At 45.4% G+C, this 25,114-nt stretch overlaps 1 protein-coding gene across 2 annotated transcripts in view; it reads right to left on the bottom strand.

Moving 5' to 3' along the window:
- Nucleotides 1–25,114, bottom strand: part of PDE6D (phosphodiesterase 6D) — a 194,711-nt gene that overhangs the window by 24,692 nt on the left and 144,905 nt on the right. For both annotated transcript variants that reach the window (XM_069617551.1, XM_069617552.1), the window contains exon 3: nt 19,792–19,917. In XM_069617551.1, coding sequence (XP_069473652.1) covers nt 19,792–19,917 — 126 coding nt within the window. The remainder of the gene's footprint in view (nt 1–19,791; nt 19,918–25,114) is intronic.

Raw genomic sequence — 25,114 nt, 5'->3', positions numbered from 1 at the left:
CGCAGTATCCCCCTTCTTTCAAAACCTTTTCCCCATCCTAACACGTAGGACATTCAAAATAACTAAGCCACCCCCTTTTCTGATACAAACGCTTTTGCACAACACACTAGAGAACGGACTAACACCAGAGCCGTTTACCAGACATGTCCTAACACAAGTGTCGGGCAAAGTCAGGTTATTGATCAGAATCTCACACACCCAACGGCCCTTTCCCTTCCCACAGGGATAAAAAGTGGATTATGAGAGCACAGTACAAGTAGGGCAGACCGCACGGCGAGACAGCTACACAGGTCTGGCAGTTCAAGAGGAGGAGAAAGGTGGCTAATATGAAGAGGCTGTCAAGGAGGGACACTACCTTGCCCTTTCCGATGCAGACCGCGAAACCTCTGCAGAGGGAATCAGAAGACCGAGGACAACAGCCCATGTGTGCTGCAACAGATGTCAACGGTATACAGAGCGTGTCGACGATAAGAGAGAAACTCCTGCTACTGTGATACCGGCCTCGACTCCAGCGAATAAGAAAGCCAAGCAGTTCATCACAGCCAGTGAGTCGACGGGAAAGTCGATCAAGACCAGGCTGTGGTGAATGAAAGACATAAACTGCCAAAGTTGAGAAAGTTTAAAGAATTGTAAAAGTGTAAAGGGGAGACCACCTGCAGAGGGGGTGCTGCTCCAAGAAACCCTCGTCGACCCCCATCTGAGTAAAACTACAGAAACCAGAAAGCTGTACGAGAGCTGCCAAGTTAGGTCAAAGTGGTCATACAAGAGTTCAAGCAAAATCCCTGTACAGTCGAAAGCCTTTGATCTGCAAACTTGAGAAAGCTAGGGAAGTGAATCCTGGCATATGAGAAAGGAAAGGAAGTGAATCCTGCAAACGAATGTGAGGTTGGCAAGAGTGAATCAGACCAAGGGATGTTGACGAGAAGGGGGCAAGTCTAATGTTCCAAGAAACAGTGCGTTGACAAGGGTGAACCCGCCCGAGGGATGTCCACTGGAACCGTTTAAAAAAGCATTAAGAGTTGTAAGAAAAGGAACTGTAAAATGTTTTCTGGAATACGATTTGTGCCTGGTCAGCGCCCGAGCGAGATCCAGGGGTGAAGCCATCACCCAAAGAAAACGTAAAGACGAACTTTGCATTTGTTATTATACTGACCCTCGAAGGCAAGAGACTTTTTGTTGAAGAGACTTGGCAGTTGAGGCTTCTGAGAAGTTGAAACTCAAACTGTTGTCTCGTGCTGGGGAAAGCTTGAGAACTGTGCTGTGCTCCAGAATCCCACCTTACCCTGTGCTCAAAACGTGGGGAAGGGCGACCCAAGCTGCCGCATCCTGACATATAATATGAGAACACCGCTTTCTTTCCTTCCTTGAGATCTAGCCCACACCCCTTTTGTATTAGTTGTAAGGTTTGGCAATAGGTTTCTTAGAATAGGCCCTTTTTATTTGACACAACGCCACAAGGACTGCCTTATTTTCATTTGGTGGTCGACACTTGTTCCCATATTAGATTTAGGGTTTGATTAGGCGTTTTTCCACCCTGCATTTATTGTTCAATTAACACCATTGAACTATGATCACTTATGCCCGTCTTAATTGTTGCCACCATGAGTTCCTCACATATGGTGTCCTAAATGGGATGTTACTCAATTGAAACAAATTGGGGAACCCTACAATTTCAGAAACTTATTCAGAGCCTCTAACCCGTCAATTGCCACAAAGGCATCAATCGGGTTTGATATCTGTAGCAGTAGGGAAGCCATTATACCACCAGGGAAATTAGGAATGTATCCTATGGACCTGGTTTTGATATCCCCTCCTGGGTGTTACATACGATTAGCCCCAAAATCTGGCTTAGCATGGAAGTTCGAGATAGAAGTCTTTGCACAGGGAATTTTGGAAAAAGCTTTGTTCCCTCAGTTTAAAGAAAGCAAACCAGATAAAAAAGAAAGAGGTAACATACTTTGGCGAAGCTGATAAATTGAAGACAGGAAGGGAGAAGAACCCACCATCTATCCTGACCTAGCCTATGCCCAGCAAAATGAGCCAGCCTTCGCTGAGGCTTTTTTTGCAAGCAATTCCAGAAGAGGAAGCCATGGCGAAGGGAAGCCCTTTTTTTCTTCTACAAACCTGTGTTACTTCACCAAAGAGGACCCTCCCCAGATGGTTTTATGAAGACCCAACTAGTAATACCTAAAAGCCACCCAAAATGTTGTGCTAGAGAGCACACATTCCCATTCCACAGAAGGGCATCTGGGACACGTTAAAGCCCAGGCACATATTAGTGGAAGGTTTTACTGTACAGGTATCTATGCTGATATAAAAACTTCCATACAAACCTGTGAAATATGTCAGAAGACCAGCCTGCACATCCCAGTACCTGCCGCCGATCATAGAAGTCCCCTTTTCTAGAATCGGTATGGACATAATAGGACCTCTAGAAACATCTAAATTGGGTAACAAGTATGTCCTGGTGATCATAGATTATGCAACCTGACAGCCAGAGGCTTTCCCTATGCGAAATACCCATCAGTTGATCGTAAAACAACTTCCACCGTATTTCTCCAGGGATGGTTTTCCTTAAGAAATACTTTGATCAGTTAGTAAGCTTATGGCTGAAGTCAAAGAGCTACTCCACTTCACCACCCTGCGAACTTCAGTGTACCATCCTCAAACCGATGGTCTAGTATAGAGATTCAATAAGACCTTGAAACTAATTCCACAGAAACTGGTAGACAAGGAAGGGAAAGACTGGGATTGTAACCCATGGGCACTATTTGCAGTGAGGAAGACCCCCCCCCCCCTGGCCTCCCCCCACAGGTTTCTCTCCCTTTGAGTTACTCCATGGAAGAGAACCGAAAGATGTCTTGGACATGCTCCAGGAAACCTGGGAAGAACGAGACGAGGCTCCCATTCCAATATCACAAACCGCCACTAGAATGAGAGTACACATGAAGTTGGTTCGGGACTTAGTTTTTACTCATATGGTAAAGGCCAAAAGACCAAAAAAATTGCTAATTATAATAAAGTAAATTTAAATTCCTACACTATTGGACAGAAAGTACTAGTCCTTTTACCCACCTCAGAGAACAAATTGTTTCCAAGTGGCATAGACCTTACGAGGTAACAGAACGAATTGGAACGTGTATGTATAAGATAGCCCAACGCGACAGAAAGTCCACTTATATTATATCAATCTCTTAAAAGAGTGGAAGGAGAACCAGTCAGCCACCCATGCCAAAATACTACCTGGTTCCCGAAGATATAGATAAATTTGATTTAATTCCTTTCAAGTTATCTACCCAACAACGAGAAGATCTGAAAGATGTAATGGTCTCATTCCCTGATGTATTCTCAGAAAAACCCGGTAGAGTTAAAAAAAAAATTATTATATACGAACCCCTAAAGGCAAAGTAGTTAATTTAAAACCCTATCATCTAACCGAGGCATGAAAAACGATAGTGATGGAGGAAGTCAAGATGTTGAAGGCTAATATCATTGAGTCCTCCTCAAGTCCATGGTCCTCTCCCATTGTGTTGGTCTCTAAACCAGGCCGCTGTCATGGCCACTGGTCATGGGGCCAGTCCTTCCTCATCTCCAGGGTCCCATTGGACCCAGTCCTGGCGCCTCGGGCGCCAGGCTCATTTTAAAGTGTGCTCTGCACACTCTAGTCCTAGGGCGTGTGCAACTGGGCCAGGCGTGGCCCAAGGAACAGAACTGGAAGGCACGTGCTACAAGGCCAAAGAAGGACAAGGTGGAGTTTGTAGGCAGAGCTATGGGAGGGGCCTGAACCAGCCTATAGAAGGCCAGCCCATCCACGTGCCCTCGCTTCGCATTATTCTGCTTCCAAGCAGCGTTAACGCTCTCCGCTGTACCTACCTGTGCCTCGCTGGATTACAGCCTCATCTTTGAGATTTCTTGGGAACGCTTCTTACCAGCAGTTTTCCGCCTCAACTCCGCGAGCATCTTCTCTCCAGCTACTCCGTCGCTGCGGACGCGTCTTACCTGCTGCGAGTCGCTCCATTTGTTACCAGCCTCTACATCGCTGAGCTCGCATTTTACCTACTAGCAGCCTCCAAATTGCTGAGCGCGCCTCTTACCTGTCGCCAGCCGCTACATCGCTAAGCGCACACCTTACCTGGTGCCAGCCGCTACATTGCTAAGCGCACACCTTACCTGTTGCCAGCCTCTTCATCGCTAGCGCCCCAGCTGCTGAATCGCTGAGCGCGCCTCTTACCTGCAACTCGTTGTGGCCTGTGCCGGACTCTTCTTCTTACCTCCATTCCATTACGGCCTGAGTCGAGTCTTCTTCCGAGCCAACATTCCACCACGGTCGGAGCCGGAGACGCCCTCCTGCAACCACGAATCTTCATTGAAGGGCCGGACACCATTCTTCATCATCGGCCTGCACCTATGAGGGAAAAGAACAAACCACTTAGAATTTATATGCGCTCAAACGGCCGAATATATACATGAGACATTGCAAGAATTACCACTAGACTGAATACAGTCATTCTGACCAAACTATAATCATACTAAAGACTTACCTCATACTTGGATTGGTCGTAGCTGGTCTGGATCAACCTTCCCACGGGCCAGTGAAGTTAACTCGGCCCATTCTATGCGCCCCTGCTAGGAAAAGCAGGACAGATAGCTCAACATTACAAAACTACAGGTGAGCGTCTATGGGAAAGTGCTTGCCCACCATATTCTGGCACGAAAGGGCTGGGGGGAGTCTCGGGGTTCCCACTCCGTTCTCATTGCCTCTCCTCTTCACACAGGGGCAACATTCATCTACTGAGTCGCAGGTGATTCTGAGGAACCAGATCAAGGGAGGGCTCCAACCATGCCCCAAAGCCCCCACGGAAACCAGGTGAGCGTTACAGCCGCTCCAGGAGATTCTGCATAGACCTCCGTCAAGTTAATGCTATATCAGACTTTGATGTCTAATACATGCCACGCATCGATAATCTAATTGATGAACTCGGAAAAGCCACCTTTCTATCCACCCTAGATTTAACCAAGGGGTACTGGCAAGTCCCTGTATATGGGCCCGATCAGGAAAAAACTATTTTCAACGCCCCTGGGATTATTCCAGTTTAAAGTCCTCCCTTTCAGCCTACACAGTGCACCAGCTACATTCCAACGCCTTATGGATAGCATCCTAAAGCCCTATTCTGATTTTTGTGGAGCTTACATTGACAATATTGTCATTTATAGTAAAACCTGGGAGGACCATCTGTTCCATCTTTATACCATCATGAAAGTTCTAAGGAATGCATGCCGAACTGCTTATCCAGCTAAATACAGATTGGACCAATCAGCCAGAAATACCTTGGCTTTTTCATGGTGAATGGGAATGTACAATGCCAACATGAAAAGGGCAAAGGCTGTCATGGATACTCCAGCTCCCAAAACCAAAAGAGATAACGGGACTTTCCTTGGTCTGATAGGATATTACCATAGGTTTATCCCAAACTATTCAGATAAAACAGCCCGGCTACTAGATAAACTTAAATATGCTGAACCTCAAACTCCATTTGAACAATGAAAAGATATGCTATAACATCTTAAAGCAGACATTATGCCAAAACCCAATCCTAAGGGTAGTCGACTTCTCGAAAGAGTTTGCTTCAGACAGACGCCTCTCTTACAGGGTTAGGAGCCGTACGGTCCCAGATTTGCGAAGGACTAGAACACCCCATACTATACACCAGTCGCAAGTTATTCCCACATCAAAAAAAAAAAAAACACTCTGGTAGAATTAGAGGCCCTAGTCATCAAGTGAGACATTATCCATCTTAGATATTACCTATTGGGTCGAAGGTTCACACTGGCTACCGACCACTGACCCTTAGTTTGGATTAGTCAATGTAAAGAGTCCAACCCTTGGCTCATGCAATGGTTTCTATACCTACAGCCCTATTGTTAAACAGTGGAACATCGGAAGGGAAAAGACCAGGGAAACATGGATTTTCTTTCCCGGTTCCCCTGTGAAGCAAATGTGGCTACATCGCATGGAGGAAGGGCATGTGAGAAACAAAGGTGTCTCCCTGGCTAGTCCATAGGGATCTGTCATCCAGGTGGCCAGGACACGGCCATCGCTATCGCATCCAGTTCCTGGGGGTGGACCAGTGAGGGAGGATCCCCTGGAAAAGGGGGGGTGGGGGGGGGGAGGGGTCCTCGGGGAGACCGAGGGGTGAGAAGCGGTATCCCGTTTTTTCAACACCTTTTCCCCATCCTACCACGTAGGACATTCAAAACCACTACCCTCTTTCCCCCTTTTCCAACACAAACACTTTTGCACGTCACACTAGAGACCGGACTAACACCAGAGCCGATTACTTGACATGTCCCAACACACTGGTCAGGTACAGTCAGGCAATGGATCAGACTCACATCCAGCTGATGGTCCCTTCCTTTCCCCACAGTGATAAAAGGTGGAGCAGGTAATCACAGTACGAGCAAGGCAGAGCGCACAACGAGACAGCTACACAGGTCGGGCAGTTCAAGAGGAGGAGAAAGGCGGTGAATATCGAGAAGCTGACAAGGAGGGACATGATCTTGCCCTTTCCGACGCAGTCCCGCGAAACCTCCACAGAGGGAATCGGAAGACCCGAGGACAATAGCCCAAGTGTGCGGCAACATGTCAACGGTACACAGAGCGCATCGACGTTGATAAGCGGGAGCAAGGTAAACTCCTGCTACCGTGGTTCCGGCCTGGACTCCAGCGAAGAAGAAAGCCAAACGGGTCATCAAAGCCGGTGAGTCGAGGAGAAAGCAGATAAGGACCGGGCTATGGTGAACCGGGCTATGGGGAATGAAAGTCGCAAAGTTGAGAAAGTTCAAAGTACTGTAAAAGTGTAAAGGGGAGACCAGCTGTAAAGGGGGACCGGCACCACGTGGGTGCTGCTACAAGAAGCTCTGGTCGACCCCATCTGGGTAAAACTACAGAAAACCAGAAGGCCGTAGGTCTCTGACCGGACACAAATGTCTCCCCATCTGTCTCATACGGCTTGCTCGCCCTTCTGTTTTCTTTCCACCGGTTTCCGATCGTTGGCTTCATTTTGCTCTCGTTGTAAATCCTCTCCATCTGCCCAGGACTGCTCTCTGCTCCAGTAAGGCACAACCTCCCTGTTCTTCCAATAGTCTTTCCATCTTCTGCAGAGCCACAGTTCCACTCACGTGAATGTAGACAAAGACCATGTAGAGAACAATTACATGTGACAATCAAAACAATACACATTGCTTTGCTTACCTTTTGTCTCTTCAGTGGTTTATGGCCCTGCCCTACAACTGGCTACTCTGCCTGGCCTCGGACCAAATTGCCCATAGTATTGGATGTTATGCCCAGGGACATGGCTTTGGTAGAACGGGTTTTGTCAGATTCAAGCATTAAGCTCACCTGGGACTTTTGCGAAGACTTGCTTGTTGATGATCCTTGACGGGAGCACTGTTAGAACAGGCGTTGTGCAGGTTAAGGGTGCGACTCTGGACGGCACCCTACCCGAGAGGCTATAACCCAGACCGGGTGACTTCCGTAGTGGAAAGCCAGTAAATCAGGGGAAAAACTTCCCACAGAGTGGCGGGCAGGGAGCCTGTAAAGGTTGTATCTCGCCATCCGCAGTAGGCAGGGTCTTCCTTCTGTGTAACTGCGGATGAGGCAAGGCAGATGCCCATCACTTTGGCAATCCGTGGTTTCCAGAAAAATTACAACAGGCTGAATTCCAATATGAGCTGAAGGGATTGACAAGTACACAAGGCGTAAGAAGAGCGTAGCCAGAAAGAGGGCCAAGAGCAGAAAATAGGAACAAGGAAGGAAAGTAACTGCTAGAGCCAGGAACAAGAACAGAGATACTCACAAAGCGCTGAGCAAGGTACACTAATACCGAGCGTTGAGACACAAAGTGCTTTTCCTGCAACCAGAGTATATTTCATGAAAGCCGGAAGCAGGAGCTAGCATTCGGGTGCTGCTGGAAAGGGTGGAGCGCACCGAACACTTCCCTGCAGAAGTGGAAGGCGCCATGTTAGAAGGAAAAATGGCACTGGTCAAACGCAGCATCATTCTCCAGGATGCCCACAAGGACCAGGTGTAACGCATGACATTTATATTTGTCCAGTGGTTCACCAATCCCAGTGCTGAACAGCTCCTTCACCTCAAAGACCAGGTCCAAAATCTTGTCATGCGTTTCCTGGAGGAGGTACGTAGACCTATCATTGTGCATGTACTCCATTGTTCGCGCCCGTGAAGGTTGTGTGTCATGAACCGTCGCCTGCGTCCATTCTGGACTTCGTGGTCCCTGACCCATAGAGGACTGAATGCTTTGATCCTCCCAACATGGCCGCTTGATACGGAACATAGCTTGCCAGTCTTTGCGCGCCAAGCTCAACGTTCTACTAAACAGACACGCCCCTGCAGCTCTGCGCGTCTCAACGCTACCGCTCGCTGTAGTTGGACGTGTGTTGCCGGAGTTCGCGCGGGGCTTTCTTCCGAATCCTAATTTCCCGGTTCCTTAAATCCTCCTTCCTTTTCTCGAACTCATCTTCGAGCTTCTTCCTGTTTTTTCGCCTGCACTCTGGTCACAGCGTTCCGTGCCTCCGAGCTTGGACATTGTTCTTTCCTGGTTCCCGTCCTGGACATCTGAACGTCTCCTGGAGTTGGATTGCTATCCTCACGCTGGAACCCGAAGACCAACACACGGGCTTATACAAATCCCGGACCGTGCGAAAGAAATCATCAAAGAAGGTTGCAAGCAAACAGGAAAAACAGGTGAGAAGGGGAGAGACTTGTGACAGTGTCCCCACAAGGGCAATGTAACTTGTTTTCCTCATTGATCTGTCAGGGTTCCACAGTGCATGGTCAGGTTCCCTTATTACAGTACACACCTTATAGACTCATTCAGGTTTCCACACTGTAGTATTTTACTAACACATTTTAACTGGAGGTGTGTGAGTTATGATCTGTAGTTCCCTTGAGCCTGTGTTGGGGAATGAGTCTGGTTTCCGATGTTCACTGAATTGGTTTATGAAATAATCTTCCTTAATGTGGCTTTCAGGAAGCCTTTGTTTCCCCAGGGCAAGATGGAAGTCAGTCTCTGCAGCAGTGATTGGCTGTGCCTGATTGTGAGGTAGTTTGGAATTCTTCTTGGAGTAATAAACTGCCTTTCATTCTAGTTTCCCAAGGAGCAGGTTGCAGTTTCTATAGTTCTGTAAATAAGTTATATATTTACATAGAAACTCAGTATTTCAGAAGAAAGGCCAGCGAGAAACCAGAAAAACCCACAGAGAAGCACAAGCGACTTAAGGAGCAGAAACAGAAACCACAGAAAAAGAAAGCCAGGTTTTTTTTGTTGAAACTAAAGTAATTTAAGTAAATTAGCACTGAAGTTTCCAAGTAGAAGTATCATGAACCATTATAGAGAAATGTTATGTTGTAAATATTGGAAAGCTAAATGTGAAAGCAAGGAAAAGTCAGCTGGCGTTTGCGAGCACAAGCGTGTGCGAAAAGGAGTTTGTTTTCGTTTAGGTTGCGTGTAATGTATTAACCACATACGCAGTCTGAGGCGGTGGCGACGCTGGGATATTAATCCCAGTTACTAACCCCAAATAATAACAGCTTTAACAGTTTGAGTATTTTGTATGTTTTAATCCTCTACACATACCTTGTCGGGCAGCGTTAGAGGAAATAACCTAATAACGTGAGGAGCCTGCCACACGTGTTGTGCCGTTTCCTGAGGAGAGATTGAAAGCCGTATGCAACAGTTTCCTGCGACACAGCGAATCAGCTGGAGGTTAAAGGTTGCCCAAAAGGATTACAGCACATCGATAGCGGCAAGGAGGACACATGAGAGGAGTTAACTAGCATCGGCTAGTGGATCGCGGAAGAGCAGTAGAAGCAGCGTCTGCTGGTAGTGTTTAAACGTGAAAAAGTCAACGAGCCGGACAATAGGGTAACTAGTGAATTGAAGACATAGTATAATTACCGAACGCAACCCGCAGCAGGTAATTTGGTATCACTACATATTATCCCCATCCAAATTATTGCTGTATATATGGTTGTCTGGAACGCCCATAGGCAATATTTTTGGGGGTGATAATTTTTCGGAGCAGGGGTTGTGGGGTTGTCCCCCCACTCCTTTAAAAATAATGCAGGGGTTGTGGGGTGTCCCCCGCAGGTGGCATGCCTCAATATCGACGCAAAAATATGGTGATATTTTAGTATGCCGATATTTTTGTGGGGATATTAACACATGGAACCGGTAATTTAGCAACCATCTGGGAGAGCAGGAATTGAACTGAACAATAGAGGCAGAGTAAATGCAAGTGCTCTCAAGACTCAAGGAAGAAGGCTTTTGAATTAGGAATTCAAAGAAAGAAAAGTGTTTAAAGGACTAAACACTTTCTAAATTCAACAGCAACAAATAAACAAGAGCCAATCAGCTAAAGAGCATAGACAGCAGTTACTGAGGGAAGAGGTGGTACGATGTATGGGAACTATAAAGGAATTATGGCAGAGCAGTTAGTAACCAGTTGTCATTATCTTTTAGATTCTCACAGACACCGTCATCCAGTCCAGTTCATGAGGGCGTCCGGTGCCAGAGAAGATCTGCGTTTTTTATTTTCTCCACTTCCCCTTTACCTTTGGGTTTGCCATCTAGGTAGTTATATCAGTTCAGAGACTGTTTGGCAGGCAGACTGGGGAGGTGGGAGGGGTGGTAGCGGAATGGGGGTTATCTGGTGGGCCAGCATCACTCCCGTAGGAAGACTCAATGGGACATGGCATTTATATTTACCCAGTGGTTCACCAATCCCAGTGCTGAACAGCTCCTTCACCTCAAAGACCAGGTCCAAAATGTTGTCATGTGTTTCCTGGAGGAGGTACGTATACGTAGACTTATCATTGTGCATTTACTCCAATGTTCGCGCCTGTGAAGGTTGTGTCCCCATAAGGGGCAATGTAACTTTTGTTTTCCTCATTGATCAGAGTTACAAAGTCAGTCTGCCCTTCAGGTGGCAAGGCAGGCAGAATTACAGGAAGTTCATTCACATGTGGTTATTAGAGCAAGCTGAGGCAGTGTCCGCCTTCACCTATCATAAGTGAAGGAAGGAGTTCTGCTAAACCTTTCTGCCAATATTGTCCATTTGTGTTCCCCTTTCTTGTCGAGGTATTTAGAATTGGTGCAGAAGGCTCTTGCCCTTTTGGATGGCCGCAATCCCCATGCAAGACTGGGGAGGAGCTTGGATCGCAGGGCTCAAGTAGCATACACTTGATCTCTAGCTTCTGGAGGCAGGCTTCTTCAAAATGTCCAACCCCACCCTCCTTACACCACATGCTTGGATAAGGGTACCCACCTTTTCTGCTTTCAGGGTAAAAAAGAATGGAGCCACCATCCCACTGCAGTGACCACAGGGCTTGTTCTTGATGCTATGATCTCTTCCAACAAAGACAAGGCATCCCCATCCGCCTCCAATGCAGCATCTGGGTTTCTGTTGGGATCCATTTCAACCAGATCGGCCTATGACAAACATCACAAGGCCGGGTCTCAGACCAGAGGCAAGGATAACCCGAATGGGCGGGTAAAGAAGCAGGCTTTATCATGGAGTGTAAGGCCGCCATCACTCATATTAGGCATGACCTCCCTAATGAGAGCATAAAAATCTTGCATCCAGTCAGAATCTAGGACTTCACTAAAGCCCATCAACAATGGCTTCGAGAGAAACGACTGGCTAAAGTACGGCATATGGGACAGAAACCCAAATAGGCATGGAAAGCTTGTGGTGCCTTCCGTGACTCGATCCACTAGGTAGCGCAAGTTTTAACTAAAGTTTCCAGGGAATACACTGGTACTTGAGCCTGCAGTGGTGGTGCCCATGCCCTTTAACAATCGCGACATTAAACATTACTCTTTTGGGGTTCAGATGTCGTCTGGGGAGCAAGTGAAGAGCTACCTGGAGGCTGCATATTTGGAATTTCTCAGTGCCCTCTACTTGCAAGTCCCTCGGTGTAAAGGGAATGAATTCACTGCACCTCCATCCCCGGTACAGGTCCTTTATAGACAAGAAGTGCAGCTTCACTATTCCAACACTGCTCGATCCAGCAGGGAGCAATCATGCACCCCAACCAGCTACAAGAGATACTGGCAAAGAACTGCAACTATAGCTTCATCCAAAAGGTGAAGGCCCCCATCCACCCCAGCATTTCAGAGCGATGGCAACCCATCTTGTGACCCTCATGTTCCTTAGTCAGTAAAGTGATGACAACTGAAACAGACTCAAATCCTTATGTATATGGGTGGGAGAGAGCCCTGCTACTAGTCTTCCTTCAATCCATTAGCGAGTTGCTATGCTGGCAGTCACCCATAGGTTGCCTAACAGGAGAGCCATTGTTGTCATTGATAGGAAATACAGCTTTGTAATTGAGCAGAGCCGATGGATTATGCTCCTATCCTGACTGCCATAGGAAAGTCACCCACTGCTCTGCCAAACAGCAGTAAGCCACCACCGAGACCCTAGAAGAGTGAATCCCCACACAGGAGAGCTGCGAAGCCCGAACACCATATTCCCTATTTTGGAGTCTTACTGATCAGCTTCTTAAGCCCTTGGTCACCGCCATGCCATGTTTAATCAACAGTAATTGCCAACAGGGAGATATGGGGACACACATTAACACCCTTAGCATTAGTGGCCAAAGCAAGATAGGCAACGCAGGGAAAATGGCCATGACAGCATTTTTACATTTTTTTCTTCTTTTTTTTTTTTTTTTAGGGAAAAGTTAAAAAGGTCCACAATGCCTGGCTCGCTAGGCTCCCTTTGTAAAAACCTATCTGAAGCCAAGCATCACCTCATCATCTATTATATTTGCACTGCTCACTATCGACAGTTTAAAGAACTGCATTCAATCAACTTGTTGTTTTTCAGTAAGGAATTGCTTGTTGGGGCTAAACTAAAGTCGCAATGGGGCATTTGTGGTCTGAAATCTACAAAATTGTAAACTGTGCAACTAGAAAACCTGGCTTCCATTGGTGACCAAGCAATGCATCCTGGGCAAATCATTCCATTTAAATTAGTCAGATTTCCTATTTCAGCCATAATTGGGATCACTTGTGCACTACACAATTACCCACACAAATGTAGAGTATTAAACTACAGTAATTGCTCTAAAAGCTATTACAAGTATTTACCATTTATGATGTGCACACCACAGGCTGAACATTGCTTTGTCACTTATAAGCCATGTTGATCTGCTAACAGAAAAAAGTGAAATAGATCTACTACACTGTTCAGTGAACAAGGGGTTTTACTGGGGCCTTTTCCATTACTGTTTAAAGAGCCTGCTGTGGCACTTGTTACTCTCCTCCTAGGAGATGAGCAGAGGCCGTGGGATCTCTATGTACTACTTAGTTGGTGAATTAGGTGGTCGGAGGTCACTAGTCTTGGGCAAAATGGAGGCTTTCCAACTGCCACAAATTCTTCAATCTCCCACCATCCAGGACGCATGGGTGCTGCATGTTGCTCCTACCTGTGCCTGGTGAAAGACAGATGGTTTAAACCAGTTATAAGTTGTGCACAATTACCAGCGCAAGGGTCTGTGGGAAATAACATTCCCAGTTTTGTTGTTTTGTGTTGAAATATTTAAAGTACATTTGCCAAGCAAGGAGATTGTTTAGGCCAACATTCATTTTCATTAGGTGCCATGGGTCAGCTGTACAAATGCTTTGGCTTCCCAGCCTCTATTACCAAGTAATCAAGGCAACCAGCGGCACTATAAATATAGTGCCAAAGCTCAGAAGCAGTTATTGCTGACCTGGTTACAAACCTAAAAGCAAACAGGAGAGAAGGAGCTAAAAGGCAAGGGCCAGATTCGGACAGAGGCCAGATGACAAGCCTAGCGCTATAACCCAGAAAAAGAGAGGAGTAATGGGAGAGAGGAGTAATGGGAGAGAGGGGGTGGGGGGGAGGGGGCGAAGAGCTTGTTGTGAACTGTGCTACCTGCCTTCAGAACAGGTAGTCCAAGAGATCGGGCCAAGAGGGCAACCCGTGACTGTTGGATAGCAATATCACAGCCTAACAAAAATCCTAAGCAAGCGGGAAGAGATACATGCTACAGGGAATGTGGTACAAGGTATTGCTACTGGGCTAGGAGAGTCGCCCGTGGCTGGAAGTTGCATCTATGCCTGCCAAGTACCCTCGAGCAATAGGAGGCAAACACCTGTTGGTAAGCGATAGTCGAGGAAGAGTGAGCAGGGCGCTGTATCCTTAGGATGGAGTGCCAAAGAGCAATTGGAGAGATACATCCCTGAGACTAAGTTTAAAGCCAGAAGCATGGTTGCATGGAGAGCATCTAAGATTATGGAATTCTCACAGGTTCAGGGTTCCCATAGCTAGACCCTTTAGCCGATGAGTCCACCCATCCCAACACTTTTTCAAGACGAATATCCTGTTTTGTTATACGAATTGCACGTTGCTTCATGACAATCTTGATTAATCTTCTTTGAAGTGGATATACGTTTGCACAATCAGGGAGTTCATAATGAAAGAGTATCAATGATAAAACACAAAGTGTGCAATTCCGGACCCCCAGCAGAGCTTCAACGTTAAAAAGTAAACCTAGACTAAATTTAGCCTTGGTCCACCAAGGACACCCTATCCTACAAATCAAATCCCAAAAATTCAGCCATCAGAAAGACCCAAAACCTTAGTCTTAACAAGCCCTGATCCTACCTACGATCCTAAACTAAAAAACACTAAACAAATCTCAGGTTTCGGCCATCAGACAAGCTCAGAAACTCCCAAACGTAGTCTACAACATAAAAAGAAAGTTCACCATGTGTTACTCAGTCTTGACCCCTGTTCAGTTGTTCTGCTTTAATTATGCACCTTCCACCCTCTGAGACGTCTGGGTTCAGACTCCACATTCCAGCTTCGCCTCAGCCTTGTCTTCTTTGTGCAGGGCATTCCTTTAGTGACAAAGGTTTGGTACTCCATAATACCAGGTATGTCTTTTCCAGACCATGTGGCTGTTAGATTTTGGACAAGTCTCTCCCACCTCTGGTTTTCCACTTTCAAGAGTCTGGTCCCCAAGACCTCCATTTCCCCCAGTATTCAGATCTCGTGCACTTCTAGTTTCTCAATATTCAAATACAGGTCTTCCCCCTGATCACTGGCTTCTCAGTATTCAAATCAAGCTGTCGCAGAACTCTGGTTTCACAGTTTCAGCATTCAAGTTTGCTCAGCATTCAATCTACACGTCTCTTATAGACCTCCTGAAGCGCTTCCCACTCTGGTATATGCTATGAGTAGCAAGCAAAGATACCAGGAAAGTACCCACCTTGTACCAAGTGGCAGGCCATTTTGTTGGCAGGGATCTGCAAGGAGTCAGCCTTTCTCCTGGTCTGTTGCTAGCTCTGCTGGGTTTACCAAGCTGCTTTTATAGTGTCTTAATGCTGCGTTTATTTGTGTTGCACCTTGGGATCGCTAGTGTTGCGTCATGTACCAGGATTTTCACAGTGTTACCCTTAATTCCCTCAAACACTTAACACACAACTCACCCCTGCCACCCCCAACATTGGTATAGCCCGACTACTTGCATCTATCAGTTCTGCAGCATTGCAAATTAGATTCTTGCCAGTAGCTGTTCCCAGTTTCACAACATTCAGTGTATTCCCAGACTCTGGTCATGTACTGCTGCTACGTAGACAACGTAGTCAACGGTCACTCAGATCTTTCTCCTCTGTGGGTAAACTCAGAACATGTTCCTGTTAATAGTCCACAGGCTCTGCGTGTCAGCCAAGATGCTAAACACTTGGTTGCAGACTCCCATTTTATACTATGAGCTGTCTCCGCATGATCTGAAGAGGTTTTAAAGCTATATTCCCAGCTGGAGTTTGAAAACAAGAATATTCGTGGAGGATTGGTACCGCACCTCAGAAGGGATGGCAAGCCTGTGGGATCTCCATCCATCCTCTGGGAAGCACATTGGCTAGCAGGCGGCTAAACTCTGTACCTTGCTGCTTGCCCCACTAACATAAGAGGGTGGGGTTGGTCTGCCACCTGTGATATATCTCCATGTTGTATCATTATGGCAACACCTGATGCAAAGAAAGACCTGGTGGACAGTGACGAATCAAGAGAATTTGTCCCTTCTCCCCAAGGGGGAGCCCCTTCCTGTGAGGCCTGGGAGGGGAGCCCGCTGCGCAATACTCTCTGTAGGGGTAAAGGCAAGTGGGACCTCACCAGGAGACTCCCCTTTCCCCCTCCCTCCCCTTTGGGGACAAGGACTCCCGTTCCTGTGAGATACTCCCGCAGGCCGCACATATTGTGGACTACATGAAGCGTTTTGATATACCAAATCTGATGAGTTATCAGGACTGAGAAGAATCCACAATAACAGTATCAGTTCAGTACTGGGATGAGGAAATTCATAATAGATATGGTACTCTTATGGAAACAAATCTGGTCTCTTTAAATCAGAAGGTCCAATGCACTCAGACGAGTGTGGATAAAGCTGCACGCAAGAGTGACGCAAGAGAACGAGATGAAGACAGTATGGACGCTGCGTGGGGCCTCCTCCAGCTTACGCATGTGGTTTTCTGACAGGGAAAGAAATCAGGAAACTTGCGAGTTTCGAAGACGTACGCCTGTCAAAGCAAATGTAATGCAGAGAACAGGAAGCTCGAAAGACGATATCGCAGAGTTTACTCACCCCAGTGGCAAATATGAAACCGACTTAAATGTGAACCAAAGAACATTCAAATATTGTGATTCTAGAGAAAGAACTGCTGAACAAATGAATAATGAGAGAAGAGAAAATAAGATAAGAATACCCTGGGGAAAAACGGGAAATAATTTGGCCCATTATACAAAGTAAATATAGTTTTGAAGAGAAAACCAGAGATGGCAAGGAACCTACTGAAAAGTAAGCAATTGAATTACACTGCAAGTAAAGTACAACCAAGCTCAGAGAGCTGCAACCAAGAAAGGAGAATTAATAAGATCCCAGGGAAGGATCTCCGAGGAGAGAAAACCCAAGGAAGTGAAGACCTTAGTCCAAGAAGTCACAAGAGACTATTTGCGGATTATGTATTAAAGAAAGCCCAACAACCCAACCAAGGAAGTGAAGAATTCTGGTTCATAAAGTCAAGACAAGACTGTTGGTACTAAAGACTGGTATTAGACGTATCCTCAGGAGAAGAAAGTAATTCTCCTGACTGTAGTTATTTTTTTTTTTATAGTGGTAGGATCAGTAAGGATAGCTTTGTAGAGCAGATTTATTCCCTTTGGACTTTGCACGGCTGACTAATAAGCACCTTCATTAATAACAATTAGGGAACACTGTTTAGGGAAAGTCACACATTACCCCTTTATTTTAATATAACACTTGGTATCGTGCCCTCAGTGAGTTTGTGTCCTTCTGATGATTCGCCACAAAGGGAAATAGCAGAGTTGGCAGAGACCCCTAATTAACTCGATGGCTGGGTGGGTTAACCAGACAACACACAAGCATAAACACCCAGCTGCTGTTGAAGAGCTCTCCTGAGGAGCCAGTGTGTAGGATTGCAAGCAATGCAAAATGATTAACTCAGGAGTCTTCTGCATTACTGCAAAAGTGGGAACTAGGGTGCTCTTGAAATTAGAGTTTGACCTCGTCATCTTGTGGTTTCACAGTGTGACTAAGGAATCAAAGAGCCTCTTTGAAAGTGAAAAGCTTGGTCACGCTCAAAGCATGACTTTTCCAGGTTGTCTGATAATCCTAGGGACATGTTTGTGTCATCAAGAGACCACTGCTGCTAGTAGCAAATCTGCCTTTATCAGGCAACTGTCAAAAGTAATTGGAAACGTGAATGTCCCTTCTTCTCAGATGGGCCACTACTGGTAGCATGCACATAGTGAGTACCGAGAGGCAATTTGATACCAAATAGCAGCACCTTCAACTAGAAGGTCACGTGCCTCGGTGTACAAGAAATGCTTCCTTCCTGTGATGTGCATCAATCAGAAAGTAGACCAAGGTGTCTTGAAGATCTGAAGCACAAATACGGCATACTGGGAGGAAGGACGGACATTGACATTTTAATTTCCTCTCAGTTATGAATGGTCATGAATGCTGAAATCTAGGAAATTATTACTCACACCCCTCCACTTAATACCGGCTCCACTGAATACAAAGTATCTGGAAAAGAACCACCAATTTCTCTCCTTCCCTAGAACCACTTGTCACATTCTTTTTTACCCCTCCCTCAAATGCATTCTTAAAGAGGAGACCGACTTTCTCCATGTGGAGGTTTTGGTGCATTATGGACAATCGTCAGAGGGGGTATGTATGTAAACACCAACGGATAACCTTAAAGGATGATGCTTAACACCCATGTCTCTGAAGTAATGGTCTCACCCTGAATAAGTACTTCAGCATCCCTGTGAAGCTGGGGAGGATCTGAACGCAGAGGAAATGGCAACATGCATTTCTGCTGGTGAAGTAGATCTTTGAGCGGAGCAACACTCTCCTTGGAGAAGGACTCCGAGGATGCCTCCCCCCTTTGAGAATAATGTGTGCTGTCACCATAAGCCCCTCAGGTGGTTGCATGGGATGGGGGGGGGGGCGTATAAACTTTGAAATGAAGCTAGAGTTGCCTCTTGATCTTAAGTGGTGTACGGCCATCTAGCGAAACCGTTTTTTTGGCATGGCTCCCTGCTCATCAAAGTCAGTATCCTTGCTACTTTCAAAGTTGGAAAAAGCAGCCAATAAATAAACAGGGATGTTTAACCAGAGTGCTCAAGAATAATGGGTGGAAGAAGCCATAGCTTCGGGGAAAAGGTGTATACAATATGGAAAGGAAGAAACTACGACGAAAATTCTCAATGACAAATTATTTTCTACGTTGATCAGGAAGATCACCAGGTAGGAGGGCCTCTTCCTCCTGTTCACTGATGGCTCTAATTTTGCAAAGTTGTCTGTTTTGGTGGAAAGGTCTTTCGAATACACATCTCTGTAACCTTGGGATGCCAACATGGTTTGGGATGAACTCACTTAATAGTTTGGGTTACAGGTTGACTTGGTAGGCAAAGGCAGTCTGATTTGGAGGTTTTCAATGTGACAGTCAGCGAAGGATAATTACAGACCGATCTTTACATTCTCCAGGAGGGGAAGCTAGTGGTGTGGTGGCAATCAGTTCAGAGAAATGTGGCTGGTTGTGCTATAATGTGGTAGGAGTTGGAGTAAAAGGCACCCTAGCCATGGAACAATACAGGGCCACAGTAACCCTCTCGTCTCCTTTGCTGCACAGATGTGAGAGAACCATGACAAATCTACAAAAATGGGTGGTGCAGGGGGCTGGCCACAATGTGCAGACATCAGTATGGTTAAAAAAGAAAATACAATTCATAGACCAATGCAAGTCAATAGCGTTAAGGGTTTGTGCGCTTCATTTAAATTAACAAAAAAGTAGAACAAATGAAATTTGAAAAGAAATTCCTTACTGTCTTTGCTTAATTGAATGAATTCACTTGGCAATTTGGTAATGCAAGCCCACTAACATTTGCACATAACACGAAAGGTGAAAGCTGACTCAAAGCATCCCGGACCCTTTAGGAGAGAACAGTTCCTCACAGCTCCTTTTAGAGTCGCTGCTAGCCACATGGACCCTCCCATAAACCGATATTGAAAAAAGGAAGCCATGATTATAAATGTGAGATATACAGTGGTGCATGGAAAGTGCCAGGGTCAATAAAGACAATGTAAGGCAGATCCGACAGACCCCATCCCAAAACTTACTGTCCTGGAAAATCTCTTGAAATAGGTTTTACCTTCTAGACATTGTCCCTTGAAATACACTTTTTGTTCCAGGCGGAATTTTTCCATCTGCTCTGCCGATGAAAAGTTCAACTCCCTGGACACAGCCTTGCACTTCAGAATTTTCTTCGGGACGCGGGCTAGCAAAAAAAGAAAAATACAGTTTCACAAGGTTGCACAATACACTGAGAAGGCAGTTTTCTAGCGTGCGCCACAAACCGATTACGAGTAGGTATCAGATGGAATACGTGGGGAATGTGTGACTCCATAGGTCACTAAGATATATGGTGCTTACTACCAGTCATCATTTTTTCCCTTTTTATACACTAAGGGTGCAGAAGGAGGAGACCGACACAGATGGCAAGGTTGTTGTCATAAACGTTTATTAATCAAAAATGAAAGCGTTTCCCAACCTCAACCAAAGTACTAAGGATTCAGGTCAGGATGTTTAAGTAAATCAAGAGTCCACCATCCTGTGTCAAATGCTGTTTCTGTCCCTTACTAAAGTAACTAAACTAAAGGGATAGTGGTTTTCTGGGTCCAGAAGAATGACTCCCTTCTTCTGGACAGTGGATCAAAGTTAAATTGTAGTTGGGATCTTTACGTGCGGGAATAACTCCCTTCCCCGGTCTCAATCCTTTTCCAGAGTATGGAGCAAGTTCTAAATTGAAACGTCAACAAGAATTCAAAGTTCAGTTCAACTCAAAAGTGTAAAGTTTTATAGGGTTGGAATACAGAGTTTTCCTTGGATAGCCGTCCCTGTCTCCAGAGGGCGAGTCTCTCCCCATGACATCCTGCTGTACCACCCCCCAGGGGGACTATCTGGTAGTGGCCTCACCTCCCTGGCCTCATGGGAAGGGGCTCCTCCCCTGGGGAGAAATGACGACATCCAAGAATTTGTCACAACACTAACAGCATTGCAGTGATCCTCAGAGAATGGAGCACTCAGGCAGACCAATAAGGGGAGAACATGAAAGCTGGAAGTCAGTTCATATGCAAAACGGTGAAAGAAAAATCCATTGATACGACCGCCATTGGTTTCTGTGCATTTCCCCCACAACATGCAGCTTTATGCACCCTCCCCCTTTCAATCACCCACCATTCGCCCCTTTTAGGGGCCTGCACAAGAATTAAATACATACACCCTTTCCCATTACCTGTACATTCAGCTTTGCCTGCAGCAACCCATGCTTAATTGCAGAAGACAAAGGCAGATCACTGCCTAGCAGGGATTCGTGGTGGGTTGGTATTGCACGTTATGTGCGAAGCAGGTCAAATCCCCAAACACACATACACGCACACAAAGTAGGTGCCCTTCCCGGTGCTCCAGGAAACGAAGGAAACGATGCGGATTTCGCTAAAATATAGAATGAACGGAACAATACAATGCACTGTGCAAACTACTTTTGCAGTCAGAGCACAGAACTGTCCCTCAAGTTCTACAGATCTTACAAGATTAGGCATACCAGTCTGCATCACACCCCATGCAGGCTACACCTACATGCACCTTTTCTTTGCTCTCCACATCCTTCCTGCAGGTCACTTCTTGGTGCCAGCTAGAAAAGAGCAGGACAGCAACACCTCATGTTCCAAAAATACACCATCAATGAGCAAATATAAAGACAAAAAATATGCTTTTCTGGCAACTGTAGAACTTTGCTGTCTCAACTGGCTAGAAGTCAAATTTCATAGACCACGAAGTTGGGTGGAGAGAAAATATGCAGACCGCGGTTCCAGCAAAAAGGGTGCCATAGGGAGTCCATGACAAGCACAGCATCCTTACTAGTTGGCGCAGCCAGGAGTGACCCATGTAGACGCCCTGAAAAGATCTACATTAGTATTAGGTCTTTGACCTAGTGGAATGACTGTGAAGGCGAAGAAATACTGAAGACTAGCCACCTAACAATGGTAACCTTCAGTGCATTATTCCCAGGAGTAAGTGCACCAGATGTTACAAAAAGGGGATTCCATTTTCTGATTGATTTTGCGCCACAACGTCCACCTGTGCCCCCACCCAACCATGTACATTTTAATACATCTGGAACCATTTGCGTTATGATGCAACTCTTAAACTGAAAAAATGGGCAGCCTGTTAAAATATTGGAAACTTATTGATTAAAGTGAAATTGGAACAAAAGCTTAAGAGCAGTGCTTAATTTGTGGAGGCGTTTGCCAGGGCACAGCCCTGGCACTTCTTTCTGAGCCCCGGCAATTGTCGCAGGCTGCGTTTGATTATGATGTGGCGTTTTGGCAACTTTTTCATTGTAACTGCCAGTGACGTAAAAAACACCTATAGAATCAGAAAAAAATGTGAATGAGGATTGTTTTTAAAGACACACTGTCTCATGTCAAGACACAACGAGGAACAAGTTACTTACCTGTGACTGTTCTCGAGCATGGGTGTGGCATGGATTTGCATGCTCATTAATCTTCCCAGTCAGGATTCCTGGCCTGACGACAGGGGATCACGTGCATGTGAATCTATGCCACACCCCATGCTGGAGAAGTAGGATATTGTGTGTATTGTGAAGGCATCATTAAGAAGGGCACAGACAACAGATTTCAAATTCAAACAACCAATTTTATTAACTTGTCAGAATGCAAAAAGTTCTAACTTGCCCTATGCTAATGTGGGGTTTTCCCTACCTAAATTAAACTAAGGAAAGTCGGAGACAGAGTTCAATTAACAAATCCGTCTGTGTCCAAACCCTATACTTGCCCTCGCAACTATATCTGTACAATGTGTAGGGATGTCAACAACCAAAAAGAAAAAACAGTGCTCAACACAAAGTTCTGAGCTTCTTCCAGCTCGCAGCTGCCTTTCAGCTCCCTTCCCCAAGTATAAAACAGTTCCACAAAGAAAAGTCTGAAAAGTCCCTTTCTTGGACTTATGATGCAATAGTCTTAATCATCAGGTCTTGGGGTTTCCTGCCTCCTCCTGTCCCACAAGTCACTACTCGGGGGTTCCCTTCTCCAAGTTCCAAGTTACAGTTAAAATTGAGAAGACAAAGCAAGCTTTGGCCACAGTTCAGTTAATTTTGTTGAGACAATTTGCAGCTTTCACACCGGTTGAAAATTTCACTGTAAATCAGGCTTCAATATCTTTTGTTGGAAAGTTCTTTAAAGTCAGATTAGAATTAAGCATACTGTGGTTTGTTTAGAGTTCTATTCATTTTAGCACTTCAAACCCACAATGGTTTGCTTGGATTTGAAGTTCCTTTCCCCTTTTGAGTTCTAAATATTTTAACTCTGTTAGCAAGGTTTTAATTCAGTTTGGTATTAAATAATTATAAGTCTTCCTTATGGTTCATTTCCACCTTATCTGTAGTTCAATAGGTATTTATTTCTCTTTAACTGAATGGCTCAGTGTTCGGAGACCTTCAAAAACGTGTTTGACACATGCGGCCAATACGATACAAAGTATTCCCATCTGTTTGGTATGCAAGGAAGGCATGGTATCCAACAGTGAAGACAGGCACAAGTGATCACAGTTCAAGGGTGTTTATTGAACTTCAACTGGGTTTGAAAAATGCCCATCTAATCCTAAATCTAAAGATAGGAGCAAGCTACGACCATCAAATAATAACGCAGTCCTAGTGGCGTCTTGTCAAAATAAAAGGGCCTATGCTAAAAACCTAGTACCAATCCTTACATCTAAATACAAATTGTGTGGAAAATAATGTTATATAAAAGAAAATCAATAGGTCAGGATAGTTGAGACGTTAGCTTCCCTTCGACACGTTTTCAGTACGGGACAAGGCAGCACACTACTTAGCACATAATCTGGCTTTTCTAGCACAAGGATGCAGTTCAAAATCTCAGTATCAGGGCCTTCTGTGCCAAAGTCTCTTTGCCATTCAAAGTCTTATTTCAGAGGACCTGATGTGACAAACATTCAAAGTTAATTCTCCTTAGGATTCACATATGCACAACTTCTCTGGTGATTCACTTCTCACCCCGGGTCCTCCTCTGGCAGGCTCAGACCCACTACCACAAAACCTTCTATTGGTCTGCCTCCTGACCAAATTTCTCTCATTTTCCAATCTTTCTTTGCTATAAAATATATATATATATATATATATATATATATATATATATATATATATATATATATATATATATATATATATATATATATATATATATATATATATATATATATATATATATATATATATATGACTTTCGATTGTGAGCAGGATTTTGCTTGACCCGTTGCAGGAACACTTAGATTAATAATTCTCTATTCACTTCTTGATACAACCCTTTAACTTTCACTTCTGCCACTCCTCCGCTGGATACCTTACAGAGACCTTCGATTGAGCACCCACGTGCGGGACCACTCCGAACTTTGAAAAACACGATACGATACCTTTGACAAACACACATCAGCAGTTACACTTTACTCACGTCTTTTATCACATGTGTTTTAACAATGTTCCTTCTAGCGCTCGCCATACAATTTTGCTGCTTGCAACCTTGGCTTCAATTGTTACGCTCACCTGGTCTCTGCGGAGGTGTTGGGGCACGGTTGCAGCCCTCCCTGAACTGGAATCACCCCCTTCAGGCCTCTCCCTCAGTAGAAAAGCTGTGACCAGTGGTATGTGGTGATACAGCTCCTGCGTGGAGATAAGAGTGTGTGAGTGCGCCAATCTGTGATTGTTGTACCTCTCGAACCCTTAACCCCAAAGTACGGTTTCTGGGAGCATACGCCAACCCATAAAGCTCACCTGTGAATTATGGAAGATAAGCTCTCCGTCCTGTTACTTCTGGCATGGGCGTGTCGAACGGGATCTAGTTCCTTTCACTGATCCTGATAAGAATTAGTCCAGTCCGGCTGCGACGATGCTTCTCCTTATGATTGGTAAGTCTTTCTTGAGCTCTTGTGATGCTGTTCGTTCTGTTTAATGTCTTTATATGTTGCTCCTATTTATGCCCACAATGTCTCTCTTCTGTTTTCTTCCCTTAGATGGAAATGCGGCCTCAATGCAGCTGTGAGACGCGAGACGCGTCCGGATGGAAGATGGATGCTACCGCGATGTTCAACAGTAGGTAAGTGATGGTTTAAGGAAAGCGTGAAGTATGGCGAAGCGCAACTTTAAAGTGACTGTTTTTTCAGGTCTAACCTGGTCTTCTGTTTTTTCCTTGCAGGCACTGTTGTCGACGATGGAGCATGTCGTGCTGCGGTGCCAAGATGAAGATTTCGGCATTCCAGAAATTGCAAAGATAAATACTTGGTTCACCGAAGTGATGTACACCTAAGAACAGCTTCCCCCAGTTGGTAAGTATGCTGGCAGGAAGCAGGATCTTCAAAAGGTAAGTCTGACCGCAAGCGAC

This window comes from Ambystoma mexicanum, chromosome 10 (genome assembly GCF_040938575.1).
Source record: "Ambystoma mexicanum isolate Mex_15411 chromosome 10, UKY_AmexF1_1, whole genome shotgun sequence".
Classification (NCBI taxonomy): Eukaryota; Metazoa; Chordata; class Amphibia; order Caudata; family Ambystomatidae; genus Ambystoma; species Ambystoma mexicanum.
Note: the sequence above shows the minus strand (reverse complement) of the source record. Positions and strands in the feature narration are given on the sequence as shown.